Source organism: Carcharhinus amblyrhynchos, chromosome 7, assembly GCF_965287045.1.
Source record: "Carcharhinus amblyrhynchos chromosome 7, sCarAmb.v2.hapA, whole genome shotgun sequence".
NCBI lineage: Eukaryota > Metazoa > Chordata > Chondrichthyes > Carcharhiniformes > Carcharhinidae > Carcharhinus > Carcharhinus amblyrhynchos.
The window spans coordinates 45,806,513-45,829,060 of NC_137330.1; the positions used below are offsets into that span (position 1 = coordinate 45,806,513).

General features: G+C 44.2%; 1 protein-coding gene and 1 non-coding gene across 2 annotated transcripts in view; both read left to right on the forward strand.

Moving 5' to 3' along the window:
* The first annotated feature begins 3,287 nt into the window (after positions 1–3,287).
* trnas-aga (transfer RNA serine (anticodon AGA)) lies at positions 3,288–3,369 on the forward strand. Its single transcript has one exon. It is a non-coding gene; the product is annotated as a tRNA-Ser (tRNA).
* Positions 3,370–3,549: 180 nt separating this feature from the next.
* The window catches only part of hs1bp3 (HCLS1 binding protein 3), a 93,278-nt gene continuing 74,279 nt past the window's right edge, over positions 3,550–22,548 (forward strand). The window contains 3 exon segments of the mRNA XM_080192227.1: positions 3,550–3,586; positions 3,589–3,760; positions 8,784–8,949. Of these exon segments, the coding sequence (XP_080048353.1) occupies positions 3,550–3,586; positions 3,589–3,760; positions 8,784–8,949 (375 nt within the window).

The window sequence follows — 22,548 nt, forward strand, 5'->3', positions numbered from 1 at the left end:
TTGACTGAGTGTCAAATTCTCCATTCCCACTAACACAGTGGGGGCAGGGTGAACAAGATCAGAGGATCCCATCCTGCTGCACATTATGGAAATTAGTTGACTTGAGATCCCTGACGAATTAATCATAGAAAGGTTACGGTGCAGAAAGAGGCCATTCAGCCCATCGTCCCTGTGCCAGCCAAAAATGGGAAAAAGAAACTAGCTGCTCATTTTAATCCCAATTTCTAGTACCTGGACTTTATCTAGGCCTCTCATAATTTTGTACAGTTCAATTAGATCATCTCTTAGCCGCCTCTGTTCTAAGAAAAACAACCCTAGCCTATCCAATCTCTCTTCATAGCTGCTGATGGGGGTCAGCATTCTAAGATTTCAACGAATATAATGCCTACTTCATTGGAACAATTAGTTTTAGCCTTGCTCACTCTTTTCCTTGCCTTTTTCCCATGTAACTATCAAACCTCCTATTTTTTGTGTTTGGACCTCAGATCATGAACCACTTCTGAGTTTCCCTTGCACCATCAAATTACCTTCAATTCTTAATTCATTTCCCCAGCATTTCTGCCCACTGCCACCAAACTCTGAGTAAACCAAATGCACTCTCTTCCTTCCCTTTATCTGAATGCACAAAGCATTTGGAATAAAGTGGATGAGCTGGTGGCGCAGATCGGCACAAATGGATATGATCTGGTGGCCATTACAGAGACGTGGCTGCGAGGTGACAGGGACTGGGAGCTGAATGTCCAGGGGTATCAAGTGTTTAGGAAGGATAGGAGGGAGGAAAAAGGGGGGGGGGTGTAGCTCTGCTGATTAAGGATAGCATCAGGGTGGTAGCAAGGGATGATATTGGAGCCAAGGAGCAGAAAGTGGAATCGTTGTGGGTAGAGATTAGGAACAGCAAAGGGAGGAAGACGCTGGTGGGTGTCGTCTATAGGCCCCCGAATAATGATCTGTTACGCCGTTGTTTAAGAAGGGTGCCAGGCAAAAGGCGGGGAATTATAGGCCGGTTGGTTTAACGTCTGTTGTAGGTAAAATGTTAGAATCCGTCATTAAGGAGGAAATAGCGAGGCATCTTGAGGGGAATTGCTTGATAGAGCAGATGCAGCACGGTTTCGTTAAGGGGAAGTCGTGTCTGACAAATTTACTGGAGTTCTATGAGCTGGAGGTGGGGCGGGCTGTTAACGCGCAAATAAGTGCGGCGTGCAGGAATGGGACGGCCGTAATTATGGGGGATTTCAATCTGCATATTGATTGGTCGACCCATGTTCGACGTGGTGGGCTCGAGGAGGAGTTCTTGGAATGCTGCCGGGATAGTTTCCTTGAATAGTGTGTGTTGGAGCCAACGAGGGAGCGAGCTATCTTGGATCTGGTGTTATGTAATGAGGCGGGTAGGGCTTATTACCTCTCCTCCTACGGTCCTTTTTGACCATCGGAATAAATTTCTGCTGAGCACCAAGAAAGATCTCCTTAAAAATCCTCCACTGCTCCTCAGCAGACCTACCTTCCAACGCGCTCCCCCAGTCCACATTCGCCAATTCCTCTCTCATCCTACCGTACTCCCCTCTGTTCAAACAAAGGACACATGTCCGGGAACCCACTTTGTCCTCCTCCATCTGCACCAGAAACTCCACCATACAATGATCGCTCTCCCCAAGAGGATCCTTCAATCTCTGGAATTCTCTGCCCGTTGAGGCTGCCTCGCTAAATATTTTTAAGACGCGGGTTGATGGGTTTTTGATAAGAGAGGGGATTAAGGGTTATGGGGAGAGGGCGGGAATGTGGAACTGAGCCACGACAGATCAGCCATGATCTTATTGAATGGCGGGGCAGGCTCGAAGGGCCAGATGGCCTACTCCTGCTCCTATTTCTTATGTTCTTATGTTATGTTCTTATATTTGCAATGCCTGGTCTCCAATCCTTCACATTTCAAATAGCAAAAGAACTGGCAAATTTTAAAATCTTGAACAATTCAATCCAAATATTTAATCCATGCAGTACTATATTCACATAATGTTCAATATTTTATACATGTGACTCCTCAGATACTGCAACAGTCCATATCCAAATGCAACAAGTCCTTGATAATATCCAGGCTTAGGCTAACAAGTGACAAGTAACAATCACATTAAACAATTGCCAGGCAATGACCATCCTTAACAAGACAGGATCTAACCATCGCCCCTTGGCATTCAACAGCGTTACCATCCTCCACTATCAACATGCTGAATTTCCCATTGACCAGAAACGGAACTGCACGTGCCATTTAAATAGTGTGGTTATAAAAGCAGGCTAGAGGTTAGAAATTTTGTGGTAAGTAGCTCAGCTCTTGACTCCCCAGAGCTTGTCCACGATTGATCAATAAAGCACAAGTCAGGAGTGTGACGGGATACTCAATACTCTTCACTTGCCTGGATGAGTGCAGCTCCAACAACACTTTAGAAACTTGATACAAGACAAAGCTTGATTGGAACCCCTTCCACAAACATTCAGTTCCTCTACCACCGACGACAGTGTTTACTATCTACAACTCATGTCCAATTCTCGGCACCACACTTTAGGAATTATGTGAAGCCTTTAAAGAGAGTGCAAAAAAGATTTACAAAACTTTCCAAGGTTTTAGGGGCTTCAGTTCTGTGGCTAAATTAGAGAAACTTGGGCTATTCACCTTCAAAACGTGAAGAATGAGAAATAATTTCATAGAGGTGTTGAAAACCACGAGGGATCTAGACAGAGTAGAGACAAGCTTTTCCCATTGGTGGAATGAACCAGAACTAGGGGAAACCAATTTAAAATGACTCACAAAAAAAATGTTTTTATACAAAGCGGTTAGGATCTGATATGCACTGTCTGGAGGGGTGATGGAGACAGATTCAATTGCAGTTTTCAAAAGGAAAATAGATCAGCGTAATCTTGCAGGGAAATAAATTGCAGAGCTTTGGGGAACTTGCACAGGAGCGCGAATAACTAAATTGCTCTCGCATAGAGCTGGCATCGACCTGACGGGTCAAGCGGCCTCTTTCAGGGCTCGAACACTTCCATGTATCTGGCATATTTGAAAGCACTGTCATAAAATTGAACTTGGTAAAAACGTTTGTCGAAAAGAAAGCTATGAGCAGGATTGTAGAATAGGCGTGTTCCAGCTAAGTCCAGTTTACATTTGGAAAGAAAGCACCATCCAATCCACAAAAGGCATTAGTTTCTAAAGACACTTAAACGATATAAAATCTTAAAAATACACACACAAGCTCACAACCAGTGGATGAATTCGCAGTGGCCAATAACTTCTCCAAGTAGTCGTGGCCGAGTGGTTAAGGCGATGGACTAGAAATCCATTGGGGTCTCCCCGCGCAGGTTCGAATCCTGCCGACTACGGTTTAGTTAACATTTTATTGTAAGGAGAATGGGAGATTTGGTGATATGAATTGTCCAACCCAGCCTATTTGCTTTAATTGCAGCGGGCGTTCCCCCTATCGTGGTCGTTAAATTATGATCAATTGACTTTTTTTGCATTGAATTCTGACGAGGGTCTGATGAATTTTGCAATAGCTCCTGATGTGTATTGTGTTCGGAGTTTGTTCCCCCGCCCAGGGCTGAGTGAGCTGCGCTGCTCCTTGGATCCCGTGACCCACACAGGCGGAGCAGCCTTTGCACCGACACCGAGTTTAGCCCGACAGCCAGCCAGCCCAGCCCCGTCCTCCGGTTCACTCGCTCAGCTCCAACTGCACAGCGCCGGCAACATGCCCGAGGGACTGATCACCTCCAGGTAGGGGAGAGGCACAAAGTTCACCCGCACCCCACTCACCCGGCTTGCGGGCTTAGCGCCGCGGACCCCACCCCCTCCACCTCCCACTACTCGGTGGAAACATTTCTGCCCAACATTTATAGCCAATTCTCATTTTTAGCTGCTAGTGCAAATTGGGATATTAATAATGTGCAAACAATAAGCGAGGCGATGATGCAACTTCAGTACAGAAGTCCAAGTTCAATTCCCCGAACGCAGGAGGAGCGGCTGGAGATTTGTGTGTATTAATATCGGGGCTATAATGTTACAAACACGCAGTCCAGCAAAGGATACAATTGGGTCAAGGGGACGGAGCAACTATTTTCTCACTCAGTTTGTACTCTCGCGCGAAGGCCTCGGGATGGCTGATGTATTGAACTGAAAAATGTTACTAGTACAGTAGGGGGTGATCTTCTGGGTTTGAGTACAGTTTACTCTGTACATTTATGCTGCGAGAGAGTTGCAATTTCAGCCGCTCTTGACCTGGCTTTTGGGCAGAAGCGGGTGTGAGATTTGTTGAACCAGGGTGTCCACCCCAATTACAGTCAACTTTTCTTGGCGTGTAATTCCGAATATAATGTTTTAATCAGCTGACCATTCGTTCCAGTGATAGGCATATCCGCCCATCTTCACATTCTCTAAATATTTAAACAGTTGTGAGCAGAACATTACAATGATAGCAGCTTTCTGCTACCTCAGATACATTCCCTACTTCTCTTGTTTCCATGTTAGCTGATTGTTAATAATTTTTTTCTCACCTTGTACTGTATTTGCCACCTCTTGAACATGCTGGGATTCCTCCCCTCCTTCCCCCCTCTCCCCCCCCCCCCCCCAAAGAAAAGCTAATCGTTCCTCACTGCCCTTCCAAACTACCATCCCATCTCTGTCCCCTTTTTCCCTGAAGTCCTTGAGCACATTAGTCATCTCCCAGACCAGTGCTCATCTTTGCGGCTCTCTTTTTCTCCAAAAAAAGTCTTTAAATATTACAATCAATTATTGTAACATTGGGAGTTGAGAATCTCATTTACTGAAATGTCAGAACCATGTTTTCCACAGGGCACAGTTATAGACCAAGTATAAGAATTTGCAATGGTTGAAGACTGCAAAGGTCTGAAATGTGTACCTTGAACTTTGTTAGTCTATGGTTTAATGATGTCAGTTGATGCTGACACTGAAATTTCAATTGAGCATGTGCAGGAAATGCTGTCCCTTTATATTACAACACAAATAAACATAACCATTAATGACAAATTATATATTATGTGATTATGGTAAACTATCCTTTCCTGACTTAGCAGCAGCCCTTGACAGGGTTAACCATTCCATACTTGTGTTTCCTCTGTTCAGCTGGATGGACTGCCCTCACTTTCTATTCCTTTCCAGCTGTCATAGCTAGACAGTCATCTACGATAACTTCACTTCCTGCTTTTGCACGGTTAACTCTGGACTTCCAAGGACCTTTCCTTGGACTCTATTTCTTATCTGCATATCGCTACTCGTTGACAGCATCTGCAACATATCTGTTTTCACATGTATTTGACTGACAGCCAATTCAACTTCATCACCCTGATGATCCTTTCACTCTGAGTTTTCACCTTTCTTCTTTGACATCTACTATTGGATTAGCAGAAATATCATAGAATTGTAGAAACCTACAGTACAGAAGGAGGCCGTTTGGCCCATCAAGTTGCACTGACCACAATCCCACCCAGCCCTTACCCCCATATCCCTACATATTTACCTGCTAATCCCTCAAACCTATGCCTCTCAGGACTCTAGCATGACCAATCAACCTAACCCACACATCTTTGGACTGTAGGAGGAAATCCACACACACATGAGCATGTGCAAACTCCATACAGACAGTGACCCAGGCCAGGAATTGAACCCAGATCCATGAAGCTGTGAAGCAGCAGTGCTAACCACTTGCTACCGTGCCGCCCTTCACTTAAATATTGGGAAGACTGAAGCCATTGTCTCCTGCCTGTGACCAAACCTCTTTCCCCAGCCATTGACTCCAGATATGTCTCTGTCCACTGTCTGAAACTAAACCATACTGTTCACAACAGTGGTCAACTTTTGACCCTGAGCTGAGCTTCCAACTCCCAAGACTGTCTGCTTCCACTCCCTGTATCGTGGTATGTATTGATCACATCCTAGCCCACGTGCTGCTGAAATTCTCATCCAAGCTTTTACTGCCTCTAGACTCATCTAGAGGTCTCGTGTATAAATTCGAACTCAACCAAAACACACCTGCCAATTTCCTAACTGACATCAAGTCCCATTTACTCATCAGCCCTGTGCTCATTGATCCACATTGGCTCCTAGTCTGGCATCTCCCTGATTTTAAAATTCTCTTTTTTTTTCAAATCCCTCCATAGCTTTCCCCTCCCCATCTCTGTTACCTCCTCCAGTCCCACAACCCTTGGTGAAAATATCTGTGCTGCTTCAATTCTGGCATGTAGCACATCCTTGATTTTCATCATTTCACCTCTGACAGCCGTGTCTTGAGCTGCTGATGATCTTAGCTCTGGAATTTTCACTCTAAGCGTCTCTGCCACTCCTTTCAAGAGGCTCCTTAAAATCTACTTTATTGACCAAGCTTTTGTCTGCCTGTCCTAATCACAAAGGCAAACATTGTGTCAAATTTTACCTGAATTTCCTGTGAAGTGACTTGGGCCTTTTTATTATATAAAAATTGCTAAATAAATGTTTTCTGTTGTAAGGCAATTGGGATATTTCCTAACTGGAACTCATATTGTGGTAATGCTAATGTGCATTTCCAGTGATGTCCTGACCTGGACTGCTTAATGTCATATCCTGATGCTGGGTCCTTTAAGTGAACTTCCTGTTATCTTAGCAAAATACGCAGGAGTGTTGAAGTTTCTGCTGTTGAGTATATACAGTTACTCATTTCTTACTGTGTCCTCTGATCAAAATGATAAAGGGCAATGAATATGGATATAGGTTTTTAAATGTATGTATTGTCTGGTTATTTAAGAGTACATGGATGAATAGGTTCCGAAATTGGTTTTAACATTGATTTGGTACGTGCTGGTATTAGTTTGTAATTGACTTGACATTTTTTTTATCACAATCCTGTGTTAAGTTAGAGTACTAACTCCCAGAGTTGCCTAAATCAAACGATGGTTTGCACTTTTAACAATTAAGAGGCTATTTAGCTCAAAATGTTTTTTTTGTAAATAATGTTTCCCAATAATTGAAGCAACTTTTGGACATGTTTATATAACTGCCTCACCCAAGTGGCTTCTTGTACCGAGTTATGTATATTTTGGTAGCAAATGCATCTAACGCTACACCAGCACTGTTAGAACCATTAGAAAAGTTATAGTGCAGAAAGAGGCCATTCAGCCCATTGTGTGCACCAGCCAAAAAGAGACAGAAGAAACTAGCTGCTCGTTTTAATGCCATTTTCCAATGCTTGGTCCGGAACATTGTAGGTTGCAGCACTTCAGATGCAGATTCTGGCTTTTTAAATGAGCTGGGCATTTCAGCCTCAACCACCAACTTAGGCAGTGAATGCCCTCTATCCTCTGGATGAAAATGTTTTTCCTCATGTCTCCTTTAATCCTTCTACCAGTCAGCATAAATCTGTACCCATTGGTAACTGTAAACACAGCTAGGAGAAACAAGTCTTTCCTGTCAAGGCCCTTCATAATTTTGTGCGCCTCAATTAGGTCATCCCTTAGCCTCCTCAGTTTTCAAGAAAACAGCCCTAGTTTGCCCAATCTCTCATTGTAGCTGCTATTTCCAAGCCCGGCAATGTTTTTTTAAATCTCCTCTGCACACTCTTCAGGGCAATTATGTCCTTTCTGTAATGTGGTGACCAGAACTGTGTACACACAACTGTGGCTGTGGCCTAACCCAGCATTTTATACAGTTCCATCATTACATCCATGCTTTTGTACTCTACCACACCCAATAAAGGAAAGCATTCCATATATTTTCTTGACAACCTTGTCCAGTTGTCCTGCCACCTCTGGACATCCACTCCCAAGGGATCTCATTTCCTCAACCTCCTCTTTCAATATCTTCCCACTAATCGAGTATTCCCTTGCTTTGTTTGCCCCTCCCAAAATGCATTGCCTCACAATTTGGATTTAATTCCATTTGTCACTTTTCTGCCCTGTCAACCAAACCATCGATATTCTGGAATCAACAGTTATCCCGCTCAGTCTGGTCTATTTTTGTGTCGTCTGAAATTTCTCAATCATTTCTTCTACATGAGTCAGTAATAGTGCAATAGTCAGCACGGGGCACAGTACTGAGCACTGTGGAACACCACTGGAAATTTTTTTTCCAATCGTTAAAACATCTATTGCCCTTTCTTTCCTGTCACTGAGCCAATTTTAAATCCAGTCTGGGGCCTGCTCTTGTATTTCATGAGATCTCACTCTGACCTGCCTGCTGGGGAAATATTGGAAATAGGACTTTGAAATTGAATCATACTATCAGTTCTCCAGTTCCATTTGTGATACTTAAGCCAGCACAAACTGCTGCTGAAACTGTCGAACGAGGAACATGAGTATGGTATTTATTTTTATTCCTTCATGGTAGTGCTGGCAAGACCAGCGTTTGTTGCCCGTCCCTAATTGCCCTTGAACTCAGTGGTTTGCCCAGCCATTTCAGGAGGCAGTTAAGAATCTACCACACATGCTGTGAGTTTGGAGTCACTTGTAGGCCAGCCCAGGTGAGATTTACTTCCCTAAAGTGGAGTTAACCAGTTGATTGTTACAACAATCGATTATAGTCTCAGTTTCATGGTCACCGTTACTATCTTTATATCCTAGATTTTATTAATTGAATTTAAATTTCACTTGTTGCCATGGTGAGATTTGAACTCAAGTCCCCTGAGCATTAGCCGAAACACCTGGATTACTAGTCCGCTCTCCATTCTGTCACCATCTCACCGAGTTGTTTTATTTACTCCTTAAAATTCTTTTGATAATTAATCCCTTTTATTATAATTTTGTTTTCAATGTAGAACAATTCAGAATGTGCACACTGGAATGGACTTGTCAGTCCCAGAGTACCAGGAAATCCATGGCAAATTGATGTCGGGCCATGTTGAATATCAGATTGTTGTTGTCACTCAGCTGGCCTCCTTCAAATCTGCAAAGCACAAGGCCAAAGATGTTGTTCAGTTTGTGGTAAGTGAAGAAAATTAAGTTTTTTTTTTAAAAAATCTATTCCTGTTACTGAGAAAAATAATTTTAAAATAGCTGAGCTCATGATACCTGCTAGGATGCTCAGAAATTTGCAACCAACTGTACAGTCATACAGGTTTACAGCATGGAAATAGGTCCATGCTGTCCAGTTTTTAACTATTAAGCTAGTCCCAATTGCCATGTTTGGCCCCTATCCCTCTATACCCAATCTTGCCCACGTAACTGTTTAAATGACTAAATTATACCCGCCTCCACGACTACCTCTGGCAGCTCATTCCAGACACTCACCACCCTCTGTGAAAAAATTGCTCCTCTGGACCCTTTTGTATCTCTCTCCTCTTACCTTCAAACTATGCCTTCTAGTTTTAGATTCCCCTTCTTTTGGGAAAAGATGATGTTGACTATCTACCTTAGCTATGCCCCTCATTATTTTATAGATCTCTATAAGATCACTGTAGAGCCTCCTATGCTCCAGGGGAAAAATATCCAGTGTATGCAGCCTCCCTCTCTAGCTCAAACCATCAACTCCCGGCAGCATCCTAGTAAATCTTTTATGCACTCTTTCTAGTTTAATAATATCCTTTCTATAACAGTGACCAGAACTGTACACAATATTCCACTCTAACCATTTCCCTGGTTAAATGCTAGAGATTCACTCACCTGAGTTTGAAAGAGAAAATCTGACAAGGAGTCCATGACATTATACATTGAGTTGTACTTAAGTGCATTGGATATAGAAAAGTCATAAACTGGTTATTCCGATACCATTTTCTTTTAAGTACTTTGTCATTTCTAAAATTGATGAGAAAAGATGTAATGATTAAAAAGGGGAAGATTTTTTAAAGTTGTCTTTTTTAAAGTATTTATCAGTAAGTTGCAGTATGATAGCTGTGAGGTTTTGGCCCTGCTGTGAAAGTGAAGGGGGTGAATGAAAGCTTAGATCTTTGCTGCCTTGCTGCTAATAGTTACTCCTGTTCTGATTTCTCAAAAAATTGAGTAGTTGATTAATATGTGATGCAGATAATCTAATTTTTTGGGTGGCATGTGGTGCAGTGGTTAGCACTGCTGCTTCACAGCTCCAGGGACCTGGGTTCGATTCCCGGCTTGGGTCACTGCCTGTGTGGAGTTTGCACATTCTCCTCGTGTCTGCGTGCGTTTCCTTCAGGTGCTCTGGTTTCCTCCCACAGTCCAAAGATGTGCAGGTTATGTTGATTGGCCATGCTAAAATTGCCCCTTAGTGTCCTGGGATGCGTAGGTTAGAGGGATTCGCAGGTAAATATGTAGGGATATCGGGGTAGGGCCTGGGTGGGATTGTGATTGGTGCAGACTTGATGGGCCAAAGGGCCTTTTTCTGCACTGTAGGGTTCTGAGAATCTAATTCTTCCCTGTAATCTACACTCTAAAATGCACTACAAATGAGGGATATATTTTATAAACTATGGGTAGAGCTATTCTGATCTCTCAATAACAACTTGTATTTATAGAGTGCCTTTGGTATAGCAAGGTGCTTAACTGGAACAGCATCAAACAAAATTTGACATTGAACATTAGGAAAGATTAAAGGCTGATTACCGAAAGCTTAGGTTATGGGTTGGATGTAAATGAGGAAAGGTAAGATGAGGTGGAGACCTATCAGAAAGTGAATTCCAAGACTTGGGCAACTAAAAGTACCACAACAATACAGAATGCTGTAAAGACCAGAAACTGGTGGGCAAAGGTATGAGAGGTGAATGTGATTGCTTTGCTATCAAAATAGCATTTGACAAGTATAGTATCAGGGACCCTTAGAAAAACTGGAATCTGTGGGAATCATAGAGAAAATTCCCCACTGATTGAAGTCATAGAAAGATGGTTATTGTTGTTGCGGGGCATCACTGCAGCAATTCCTCAGAGTGAGTGTCTTAGGCCCAACTATCTTCAGCTGCTTCATCAGTAACCTTCCCTCCATCATAAGGTCAGAAATGGGGTTGTTAGCTGATGATGTTCAGCAATATTTGTGATTCCTCCAATACTAAAGCAGTCAGTGTCCATGAAGAAAAAGACTCGGATGATGTTCAGGCTTCGGTGGTAAGTGGCATATATGTGCTAGGCAGGAATCATCTCCATCAAGATAGAATGTGTGAACTTGGCATTTAATGGTATTAACGTTACTGAATCCACCACCATCATCATCCTGGGGGTTGTCAGAAACTTAACTTAACTGAACTGAACCAGCTGTATTAATGCTGTGGCTACAAGAGTAGATGAGAAGCTGGGAACTCTGTTGCAAATAACTCACCCCCTGCCTCCCTAAAGCCTATTCATCCTGTACAAGGGACAACTCAAGAGTGTGATGGACTACTCTCCATTTGCCCAAGTGTAGCCCAACAACACTCAAAAGTGACACCATCTAGGATATCCACTTGTTTGGCACCCTATTCACCATTATAGCATTCACTCCCTTTACCACCAGTGCACAGTAGCAGCAGTGTGTACTATCTGTAAACGCACTGCAGCAACTCTCAAAACCTCCTTCAGCAGCACCTTCCAAACCTTTCTGATTTTTGAGGGACAAGACCAACAGACACAAGGGAATACCACCAACTGCAGGTTCCTCTCCAAGCCCCCCACTATCCTGACTTGGAACTTCATCACCACTTTCTCACTGTCACTGGGTCAAAATCCTGGATGGCCCATGCTGATAATACTGGGTGTACCTACCACACGTGACTGCAATGGTTCAAGAAGGGATCAGGCAATGGGACCATGTGACAGAACCTATCTGGCCACGTTGAGGACATCCTGAAACCCATTGTACAAAGAACCCCCCAGCTTCTGTTGTGACACCACTGACTTCCTACAGAAATTCAGCACACATGGAGCTGTTGAACCAGGGCATTCCTTGTCACAGTGGATGTCTCGGCATTCTATACCAGCATCCCCCTCGATGATGGCATTGCTGCAACTGCCTTAGTACTCAAATCAACAACTGTCAATCTCCAGATGCAATTTTACAACTCATCCGCTTCGTCCTGGACCACAACGTCTTCACTTTCAACGACCAGTTCTTCATCCAGACACACGGAACAGCCATGGGGACCAAATTCGCACCTTAATATGCCAACATCTTTATGCACAGGTTTGAAACAAGACCTCTTCACCACACAGGGCCTTCAACTGATGCTATACATTAGATACATCAATGACATTTTCTTCCTTTGGACTCATGGCGAACGGTCACTGAAGCAACTATATGATGACTTCAAGTTCAGTTGCACCATCAGACTCACCATGGACTACTCTCTGGAATTGGTTGCATTCTTGGACACGTGCATCTCCATCAAGGATGGTCACCTCAGCACTTCACTTTACTGCAAGCCCATGGATAACCTCACGATGCTCCACTTCTCCATCTTCCACCCTAAACACGTTAAAGAAGCCATCCTCTACAAACAAGCCCTCCGTATACATAGGATCTGCTCAGATGAGGAGGATTGCAACAGATACCTACAGATACTGAAAGATGTTCTCGTAAGAACAGGATATGGCATTCGATTCGTCGATCAACGGTTCCGATGTGCCACAGCGAAAAACTGCATTGACCTCCTCAGAAGACAAACACGGGACACGGCGGACAGAGTACCCTTCGTTGTCCCATACTTCCCCAGATTGGAGAAACTATGACATCTTCTCTGGAGCCTTCAACATGTCATCGATGAAGATGAACATCTTGCCAAGGTCATCCCCACATCTTGCCTTTAAAAAGTTGCACAACCTCAAACAGACCATTGTCCGCAGCAAACTACCCAGCCTTCAGGCGAACAGTGACCACGACATCACAACCCTGCCACAGCAACTTCTGTAAGACATGCTGGATCATCAACACGGATGCCATCATCTCGTGTGAGAACGTCATCCACCAGGGACACAGTACCTACTCTTGCAACTCGGCCGACGCTGTCTATCTGATATGCTGCAGGAAAGGGTGTCCTGAGGCATGGTACGTAGGGGAGACCATGCAGATGCTACGACAACGGATGAATGAACACCGCTCAGCAATCACCAGGCAGGAGTGTTCCCTTCCAGTCGGGGAACACTTCAACCGTCATGAGCATTCAGCTTCTAATTTTCGGGTAAGCGTTCTCCAAGGCGGCCTTCACAACACATGATAATGCAGAATAAACTGAGTAGAAACTGAAAGCCAAGTTCCGCACACAGGAGGATAGCCTCAACCAGGATCATGGGTTCATGTCACACTATCTATAACCCCCATGACTTGCCTGGGCTTGCAAAATCTCACTAACTGTCCTGGCTGGAGAGAATACACATCTCTTTAACCCCCTCTTCACTCACATTGTCTGTACCTTTAAGACGCGATTACCTGAAAAGACTCAAATTCCAACCATTATCTTGTAAATTGAGTTTGTCTCTATATGCCCTGTTTGTGAATACAAGACCTTACTCACCTGAAGAAGGAGCTTGAGGCTCCAAAAGCTAGTGCTGCTAAATAAACCTATTAGACTTTAACCTGGCGTTGTGAGACTTCTTACCATGGTTCAAGAAGGCAGCTCACCACCACCTTGAGCAATTAGAGGCGAAAAATAACTGCCAATCATAACAGTGACCTGTGAAAGGATTTTATAAATCCTGAGGGTTGTGGGGTTAGAGGAGATTAGCAATAGGGAAGGGTGAGGACATGGGAGGAATTTGAAAACTGAGGAGAATTTTAAATGTAGGGAAATGTTTTTGCAGATAAGCAAGCAGAGGGGTGATGACTGGGCAGGACTTGGTGTGAGTTAAGTGTTAGGCCGAACAGACTTTGGATGACAAGTTCACAGAGGGCAGATAGGTGTCCAGACAAGAGCACATTAGAAAAGTAAATTCTAGAGCTTGCCAAAGCATGAATGGAGGTTTCAGCAGCAGACGATATGAGGCAGAGTCAGATTATATAGAGGTGGAAATTGGCCATCTTATGATGTCATGGATATGTGATGGGAAGCTGACTTCAGGGTCACATTGCATTTGAGAACAGTCTGGTTTGGCATCAGAGTGGCCAGGGAAAGAGATGGAATTGGTAAGTAGGGAATGGAATTTTTGGTGAGGATCTGACGTGGCTCTACCTAGTGGTAACAGTAGCCAACATTCAAAAAGGATGATAAGGTGTGACCCTTACCAGTTAGAATTAGGTGAAAATAGCTATCATCGGAAAACAGTTTACCTAGATGACCAAGAGATCGGTAGAGGTAAACAGATGCTAATTTCAAGAGTTAGAGAACATAAGGGATGCAGCTAGCCCAAATACGCAATGGAGGATCACAGAGGAACTACGATATAATTGCCAGCGCCTGCAGAAGCAAGCAGGTTAGTTTAACATCTAACAGCCAAGAAGGCATTGTAACTTCTAAAAGCTGGAGGTGTAAGAGACCATTTTAACAGCTAAGAAGTCTGTAAGTCAATACAGTGCAAGAACAAAGGCAATTTAAATGTCTTCACTAGATGGGAAAAGGTGTTTCCCAAACTCGAACATCTGCCTTGTATTGTATGGTAACTATAAGCTGGACTTGACTTAAGGATTTATTTAATTTGGATGTTTGGGAACAGGCAAGTCTTGAGTTCAGAAATCGCAGATATATATATTTTGGAACAAGGAGTAGTTGTATTTAGTAATTTTTTTTAATGTCATTAGCTGCTGTATTTTGTAAAGTAGAGTTTAAATACCCAAGCCGCCTTTGAAAACGATTATGGAGAGAAAGTAAGTACGTATATAAGATAAGGGGATAGAGTGGAAGGTGAGGGAGTGGATAGATAGGTGGGTCAGGAATGATTTGGGTTGGTGCTAGTCAGATCAGACCAGGGGGAGTTAGAGGGGATTAGTGTGGATGATTGGGGAGTTCAGTTGTACACTTAGATATAGTTACTTCCTGTCCAATGTTTCCTAGATAGCTATCCAACAAGTAAATCAAAATGGTCTGAGGTCTCAAATTCTAACTTTAGAGTTGGAATCTTCTGGAGGGGCCCAGGCAGCAGGAGAATTGCCCACCTGAAGTTAAAACTTCCTCAGCAATTCCCAAGGTGTTATGGTGTTGGGACTTACGACAGGTCTCGTAGCACATCTTTCGGGGTACCTTTGGTCTCCAACTATCTGGACACTACAAGGTCTGGGTCAATTTTATATATTAATGATTTTGAATTGGGAACTGAATGCATGATCTCAATTTGCAAATGAAACGAAGTTGAATGGGAGAATGAGCTGTGAGGACGATGCAGAGATGCTTCAGCATGATTTGGACAAGCTGAGTGCGTGGGCATATGCATGGCAGATGCAGTATAATGTGGATAAATGAGAGGTTATCCACTTTGGAGCAATAATAGGAAGATAGATTATTACTTGAATGGATGTAAATTGAGAGAGGTGGATAATCAGTGAGACCTTGGAGTCCTTGTGCATCAGTCGCTGAAAGTAAGCATGCAGGTACACCAGGCAGTAATGAGGCAAATGGTATATTGGTTTTCATGGGATTTGATGATAGGGATGTTTTAGTGCAATTGTATAGGGTGTTGGTGAGGCCACAGCTTGAATATTGTGTGTAGCTTTGGTGCCTTTATCTAAGGAAGGATGTCTTTGCTATAGAGGGAGTATAGCCAAAGTCTATCAGGCTGATTCCTAGGGTGGCAGGTCTGTCATATGAGGAGAGACTAAGTCATTTAGGATTATATTCACTGGAGTTTAGAAGAGTGAAAGAGGATCTCATTAGAAACTTATAAAATTGCAACAGGGTTAGACAGGGTAGATTCAGAAAGAATGTTCCCAATGGTGAGGGAGTCCAGAATTAGGGATCATAGTTTGAGGACGAGGTAAACCATTTAGAACTGAGGTGAGGAGAAATTTCTTCATCCGGGGGTCGAATAACCTTGTTTGTGTGTTTTTTAAGGATAGCTTGGACTCTTTCCCCTCTCCAAGCTCATCTCTATGGTAATGTGAATCACATGGACTCTTGCATCCTGATAGAAATGCCATTTTGCTACTATTGAGAATCTTAAATCCTTTTATCTTAAATGTAAATGAACAGTTTGAAGCACATCTGCTTACAACCTGACATTCTCAACACTTTTCCAGAACTTTTGAGTTTCTGTTTTAACTGCTAACACACAGGCTGCTGCCGTTGTCTCCAAGTGAATCTACCTTGCACCACCTTTTCAATGAAATGACCTGGGCTCCATTTAATCTTTAACAATCTAACAACCCAGGCTTGCTGTCATGCAGACTTCAGAACAATTCGCATAGCCCCTTCATTGTGCACAAACTAAACACAAGATGCCACAATCTTTTAAACCTCGTAATTGTAACACTAGTTTGACCACTAGAGGGAATAATTGTCCCAACAAAATACCCATGTTCTTCAAGTGCAAGATATTTATGTACCTTGGCATTTATTATTAGTAAATTTATTAATGCGGTGCTATTACGTACGATTCAGTTATTTTGCTTGAAGACTCCTTGCATTTTTCTGTTTAAAAACGATGGATAAGTGGTCAAGATTTCCATTAAAATCTACCATTCTTGCTTTGGTCAACTGATCCTAAGTAAATGGGAAACTTCATTGTTTAATTATTTGACTGCTCACTGAGACTTCCAATCTGATCCATCCTTACTCACCTGGGTTTGATATACTCAGGCTGACTAACCAAAGGACCAGTGTGATAGGTAAAAAAATCTATTCTTCATTCAAAGCCACAATTCAATATCATCTTAAGCATCTCTTGTTTAAATTTCTCAATTCAAATTATTGGACATTTTACTGTTTTAAGCAAAACAAAAAAGATGGATCTTCTGGTACTTAATCACAGATCCCAGAAGGTGGTAGAGCAGCTGAATAAGGGAGTTAAGAAGGCATATGGGACACTTGCTTTTATCAGCCGTGGCTTTGAGTAAAAGCTCAAGGAAAAAATGTTGGTTAGCCCATGGCTGGAGTACTGTGTGTATTTCTGGTCACCTCGTAGTAGGATGGATGTCATTGCATCAGAGGGGCTGCAGAGGAGATTAACCAGGATGTTGCCTAGGATAGACCATTTGAGCAAGAAGGAGAGACTGGATATGCTTGGATTGTTCTCTTTTAAAGGAGAGAAGGCTGAGAGGGATGATTGAAAGGCATGGACAGGGTGAATAGGAATGGCTGTTCCCCTTGGTTGAAGGGTCAATCACAAGGGGTCATAGTTTTAGGGCAAGAGGCAGGAGATTCAGAGGGAATTTGAGGGGGGAAAAAATCACTTGGTGGTAGGAATCTGGAATGCACTGCTTGGGGAGGCAGTGGAGGCTGGAGACTTTACAACCTTTAAGTATTTGGATGAGCACTTAAAATATCATAACATTCAAGGACATAGGTCAAGTGCTGGAAACTGGAATTAGCGTGACTTTGGTGGTAGTTATTGTTGGTGCAGACTGGATGGGCCAAAGGGCCCTTTCTACCCTTTACGACTCCATAACCTGTTAAATTGGCATTTTATTTTTTCTTTCCCCACTGGATCTAGGAGTAAAATAGAACAGTTTGCTTGGTTGAAGTTGTGCTGTCCTAATGCTTTGAAAAAAGTAGATGATTTTTAGAAAGACTTGCCTACTGGGTATGGACTGGCAGAGAATGTTGGTCAGCCACTTACTCTGGCATTGGAGACTCCCCCACTCCCCCTCCCAAGGCAAGCTGCAGAGGGTGGACCAGGTCTCCCAGTGTGCTCACCAGAATGAAGCTTCATGGTAGGGCCTGGACAGCTGCCAGCAAGCTGAGGTAATGATCTCAACGAAGTGTGTGAGTCTCAGAGTGACAGTAATCACAATAGGTTTTGTGGACTGGAGCCAAAAGAAACAATGCAACATTTGCCTTTGTCAGGTCTCGTCATGCCCCATCAATTCTGACTGAAATTGTCACTTGAGGTCCAGTTTATGCCACAGGCGTCTTTTTTTAATGTGGAAAATTAGGGTCCTATTACAAGGGGTTTTTTTTGTGTGTCCAGTGGCTGGCCCATTCACAATGGAGGCAGCTACATTAGCAGTGTTAGTGGGATGGTAAAGCCATGACTCCATTTCGAGACTACTAACACTTCTTTTAGTGTAGGTGGCACAAATTGATTCACTTAAATGATTGGGTCGTACCCATGAATTTTCCCAGACAGGGAATTAGCTGAAGTTGCTGATAAGAGGTTTGGCATGTTAGCACAGGAAGAAAAGGAGAAACACTCAGCATTACTGCAAGTCATTCTTGCATTGTGGCTCTGTACTTGTGCTCACAATTGGGGGGGGAGGGTAGGAGATGTAATGTTTAGATAGAAACTTAAAACGTTTTTTAAAAAAACGTGTGAACTTGCAGCTTGGATGTAGAAATTATTCTGCAACAACATGAACTAGCAGAATAGATAGGCCCCAAGACACATGAAACACTGCAGTCCTCCCTCCATTTAGAAGAGTTGTGAATGTCTGCAGACAGCTCCCCATTGAATTGACATTTTTAAAAATTCTTTTATATTGGTGGCACATTACTGCCTCACAGCGCCAGGGACCCAGGTTCGATTCCAGCCTTGGATGACTGTCTCTGTCTCTGTGGAGTTTGCAAGTTCTGCATGTGTTTCCTCCTGGGTGCTTTGGTTTCCGCCCACAGACTAAAGTTGTATAAGTTAGTGGATTGGCTGTGGTACATGTGTGGGGCTGGGGCAGTGGGCCTGGGTAAGATGCTCTTTTGAAGAGTCGGTGCAGACTTGATGGGCTAAAGAGCCTCCCCCTGCACTGTAGGCGTTCTATGGCTCAAGGAATGTGGGAAGTCACTGATAAGGCCTGCATTTGTTGTCCATCTCTAATTTCCCTTGAAGGTGGAACTGCGCTGCATCCTTGAATTGCTGCAGTATTTCTGGTGCTGGTGTGCTCACACTGCTGTTAGGAAGACAGTTTCAGGTTTTGGATCCAGCAACAGTGAAGGAATGGCGATGTAATTCCAAGTCAGCGTTGTGTATGGCTTTAAGCAGAGTTTGCAGGAAGTGGTGTTTGCACGTTGCTGCTACTCTTGTCCACTTAGGCTGTAGAGGTTGTGGGTTTGGAAAATGCTGTCAAAGGGGCCTTTGTTGCAGCGCATCTTGTAGATGACACAGTCCTGCCGCTGGTGGTGGACGGTGTGGAAATTGAAGGTGGGTAATGTAGTGTCAATCAAGTGGGCTGCTCTGAATGGTGTCAAACTTCTTCAGTGTTGTTGGAGTTGCACTCAGCCAGGCAGGTGGAGAGTATTCATTCACTTTCCTGACTCAAGCCTTGGGCAGACTTTGGGAAGTCGGGAGGCGAGTAGGTCACCAGATGTCCAAATCTCTTGTTGCCAAAGTATTTGTGTGGCTAGTCCAGTTCAGTTTCTGGTCAATGATATTCCCCCAGGATATTGATAATGGGAGGATTCAACTATGCCTTTGAATATCATGAGAAGGTGGTTAGATTACCTGGCACTTAGGTGGCAAGTAACATCTGGATCACACATCAGCCCAAACCTGAAAGTTGTCCAGGGTTTTTGCATATGAATCCGGGCTGCTTCAGTATCTGAGGAGTCACGAATGGTGCTGAACATTATGCAATCATCTGTGAACATCCTCACTTCTGATCCATGTACTGGAGGGAAGGTCATTAATGAAGCAGCTGAAGATGGTTGGGCCTTGGACGCTGGTTGCTGTGTCTATGAAGTGTCCCTCTTAAGGGTTGCTTGTTAGATTGCATATTAATCATATTTTCAGGAGTACTTTTTTTTTGGTGCAAGCTGCATTCGGACAGACTAACCTTTCAATGAGGAACCTTTGCAAATGCCCATACCATGAACATCTCTTTTTGCCTTTACCGATACACTGGGGAGCTCTCTTTTGACTTGGCTGCTTGCAATGTGCCTGCCACCAGTGAACACCTAGATTTGGAAAATTCCCGGACAGATTTTTCCTTGTATTTCTGTAAATCTCCAAATGACTATTTTAATCTTCTACTATTAAAATATGAAATGTGATTCCACAGCAAGTTATTGGAGCAGATTGTCAGCTCTTCATTTGCACTCCCACCACCCTTTCCACTACCAGCATATTATTAATATTTCTTCTAACTGCCGGTTAGAGAAGCATCCTAAGTTTTGTTCCCGTGGGTAGAATTTTAAGGATGGTGATCGATTGACGCTCACCATCCTGCAAGTCATGCATAATGTGCAGTCCCTGACCCTCTCAACTCCCACTGCCATTTAATGATCATTTGAATGTTGATTGGCAGTGAGTGGGACTTCTCGGAAGGAATTCGCACTTGAGATGTCGTTCGATCTTGTTAGCTGACGTGGCCTTCCATTGTTTGCTGGAGCAGATGAGTGAAGGAGCAGAGAGACAGATAAGAAATTACCTGTTAAAAACCTGTTTAAATAAGTTTAAAGCACTTTTGTAGTAAGAACTTACCTTGTAGAACTGTTTAAATCATTTAAAAGCATTTTTGCGGGCTTTTTGTATTTACCGCTTTTAGAATTCTAAGGGAGTGGATAGCAGGGAGTTGTGGAGGAGCAGGCTTTAAAACAGCGCCAGGTTTAAAAGGAGGCCTGGTGTAGACAGCGGGCAGCGTCGGAGCGGGCAGCAGAGTGAGAGGGAAGCAGAGTGAGATTTAGTGCTTAGGATCAAAAGGGCTGGGGAGAAAAAGGGCCAGGTAAGTTCATGTGGAAATTTTCAATATTACTACAGTGAATAATAGAGGGGCATGTGATGTGTTGTTTCTGTATGATGTGGGAGCTGGTGGACCCCAGGGTCCTTCCCAGTGACCATGTCTGCAGTAAGTGCAGGTTGCTGGAGGAGCTCCAGCTCAAGGTAGATGAGCTGGCCTCTGAGCTACAGACACTGAGGCTCTTCAGGGGGAGAGAGGGTGCCATTGTCAATGGGGTGCAAGTGACATCCACCCCCCCTAGACTGGCTAACTCTAAGGGCCAGGAACAAGAGGGGGCTGCTGAGCGGAGGAAGGAGGGTGGGGAGTGGAGGAAGGGGGGTGGGGAGTGGATGCCTCAGCCTCTCAACGTGCATAACAGGTTTGAGGTTCTTGCTTCCAGTCTGGACGAGAACAAGGGAGGTGAGGTTGGTGAGCAAACTGCACACAGTACAGTGATGCAGCAGGACGTAGGCAAAGAGAAGGTGAAAAGGAACGTAGTAGTGATTGGGGATAGTGTGGTGAAGGATATTGACACTGTCCTTTGTCACAATGACAAAGTGCACAGAAGGGTGTGTTGTCTGCCTGGTGCTCGGGTCCAGGATGTCACATCTGGGCTGCAGAGGAACCTGGAGTGGGAGGGTGAGAATCCGGTCGTTGTGGTACATGTGGGTGCCAACGATGTAGGCAGAATGCAAACTGAGGATCTGGGGAGGGAGTATGGAAAGCTGGGAATGGAATTAAAAAGTAGAACCGACAAGGTGGTTATCTCTGGGCTACTGCCTGAACCGAGTGCAGACGGGCGTAAGGTTGATAAGATTAAGGAAGTGAATGGGTGGCTCAGGGATTGGTGTGGGAGGAATGGGTTTGAATGTATGGGGCATTGGCATCAGTATTGGGGTAGGTGGGACCTGTTCAGGTGGGATGGGGTTGGTCTGAACCGTGCTGGGACCAGAGTCCTGGCGAATCGTGTAAAGAGGACTGTAGACAGGGCTTTAAACTAATTGGGGGGGGGGGAAGGGTGCGAGGGTGGGTGACATTACGGGGCCTAAAGTTAAGGAGACGGTACAGGTAAGGGAAGAGGCCGAGGATGTCCCAGGTGGTGTTCTGGCAAATAGGGTCCAGGTGAAGGCTGGGATGAAGGCACTTTATCTGAATGCACGAAGCATTCGGAATAAAGTGGTTGAGTTGGTGACGCAGATCAGCACAAATGGATATGATCTGGTGGCCATTACAGAGACGTGGCTGCAAGGTGACAGGGACTGGGAGCTGCATGTCCAGGGGTTTCGAGTGTTTAGGAAGGATAGGCGAGAGGAAAAAGGGGGGGGTGTAGCTCTGCTGATTAAGGATAGCATCAGGGTGGTAGCAAGGGATGATATTGGAGCCAAGGAGCAGAAAGCGGAATCGTTGTGGGTAGAGATTAGGAACAGCAAAGGGAGGAAGACGCTGGTGGGTGTCGTCTATAGGCCCCCGAATAATGATCTGGAGGTGGGGCGGGCTGTTAACACGCAAATAAGTGCGGCGTGCAGGAATGGAACAGCCATAATTATGGGAGATTTCAATCTGCATATTGATTGGTCGACCCATGTTGGACGAGGTGGGCTCGAGGAGGAGTTCTTGGAATGCTGCCGGGATAGTTTCCTTGAACAGTGTGTGTTGGAGCCGACGAGGGAGCGAGCTATCTTGGATCTGGTGCTATGTAATGAGGCGGGTAGAATTAGGGACCTTGTGGTGAAGGATCCTCTTGGGGAGAGTGATCATTGTGTGGTGGAGTTTCTGGTGCAGATGGAGGAGGAGAAAGTGGGTTCCCGGACACGCGTCCTATGTTTGAACAGAGGGGAGTACAGTAGGATGAGAGAAGAATTGGTGAATGTTGACTGGGGGAGCGCGTTGGAAGGTAGGTCTGCTGAGGAGCAGTGGAGGAT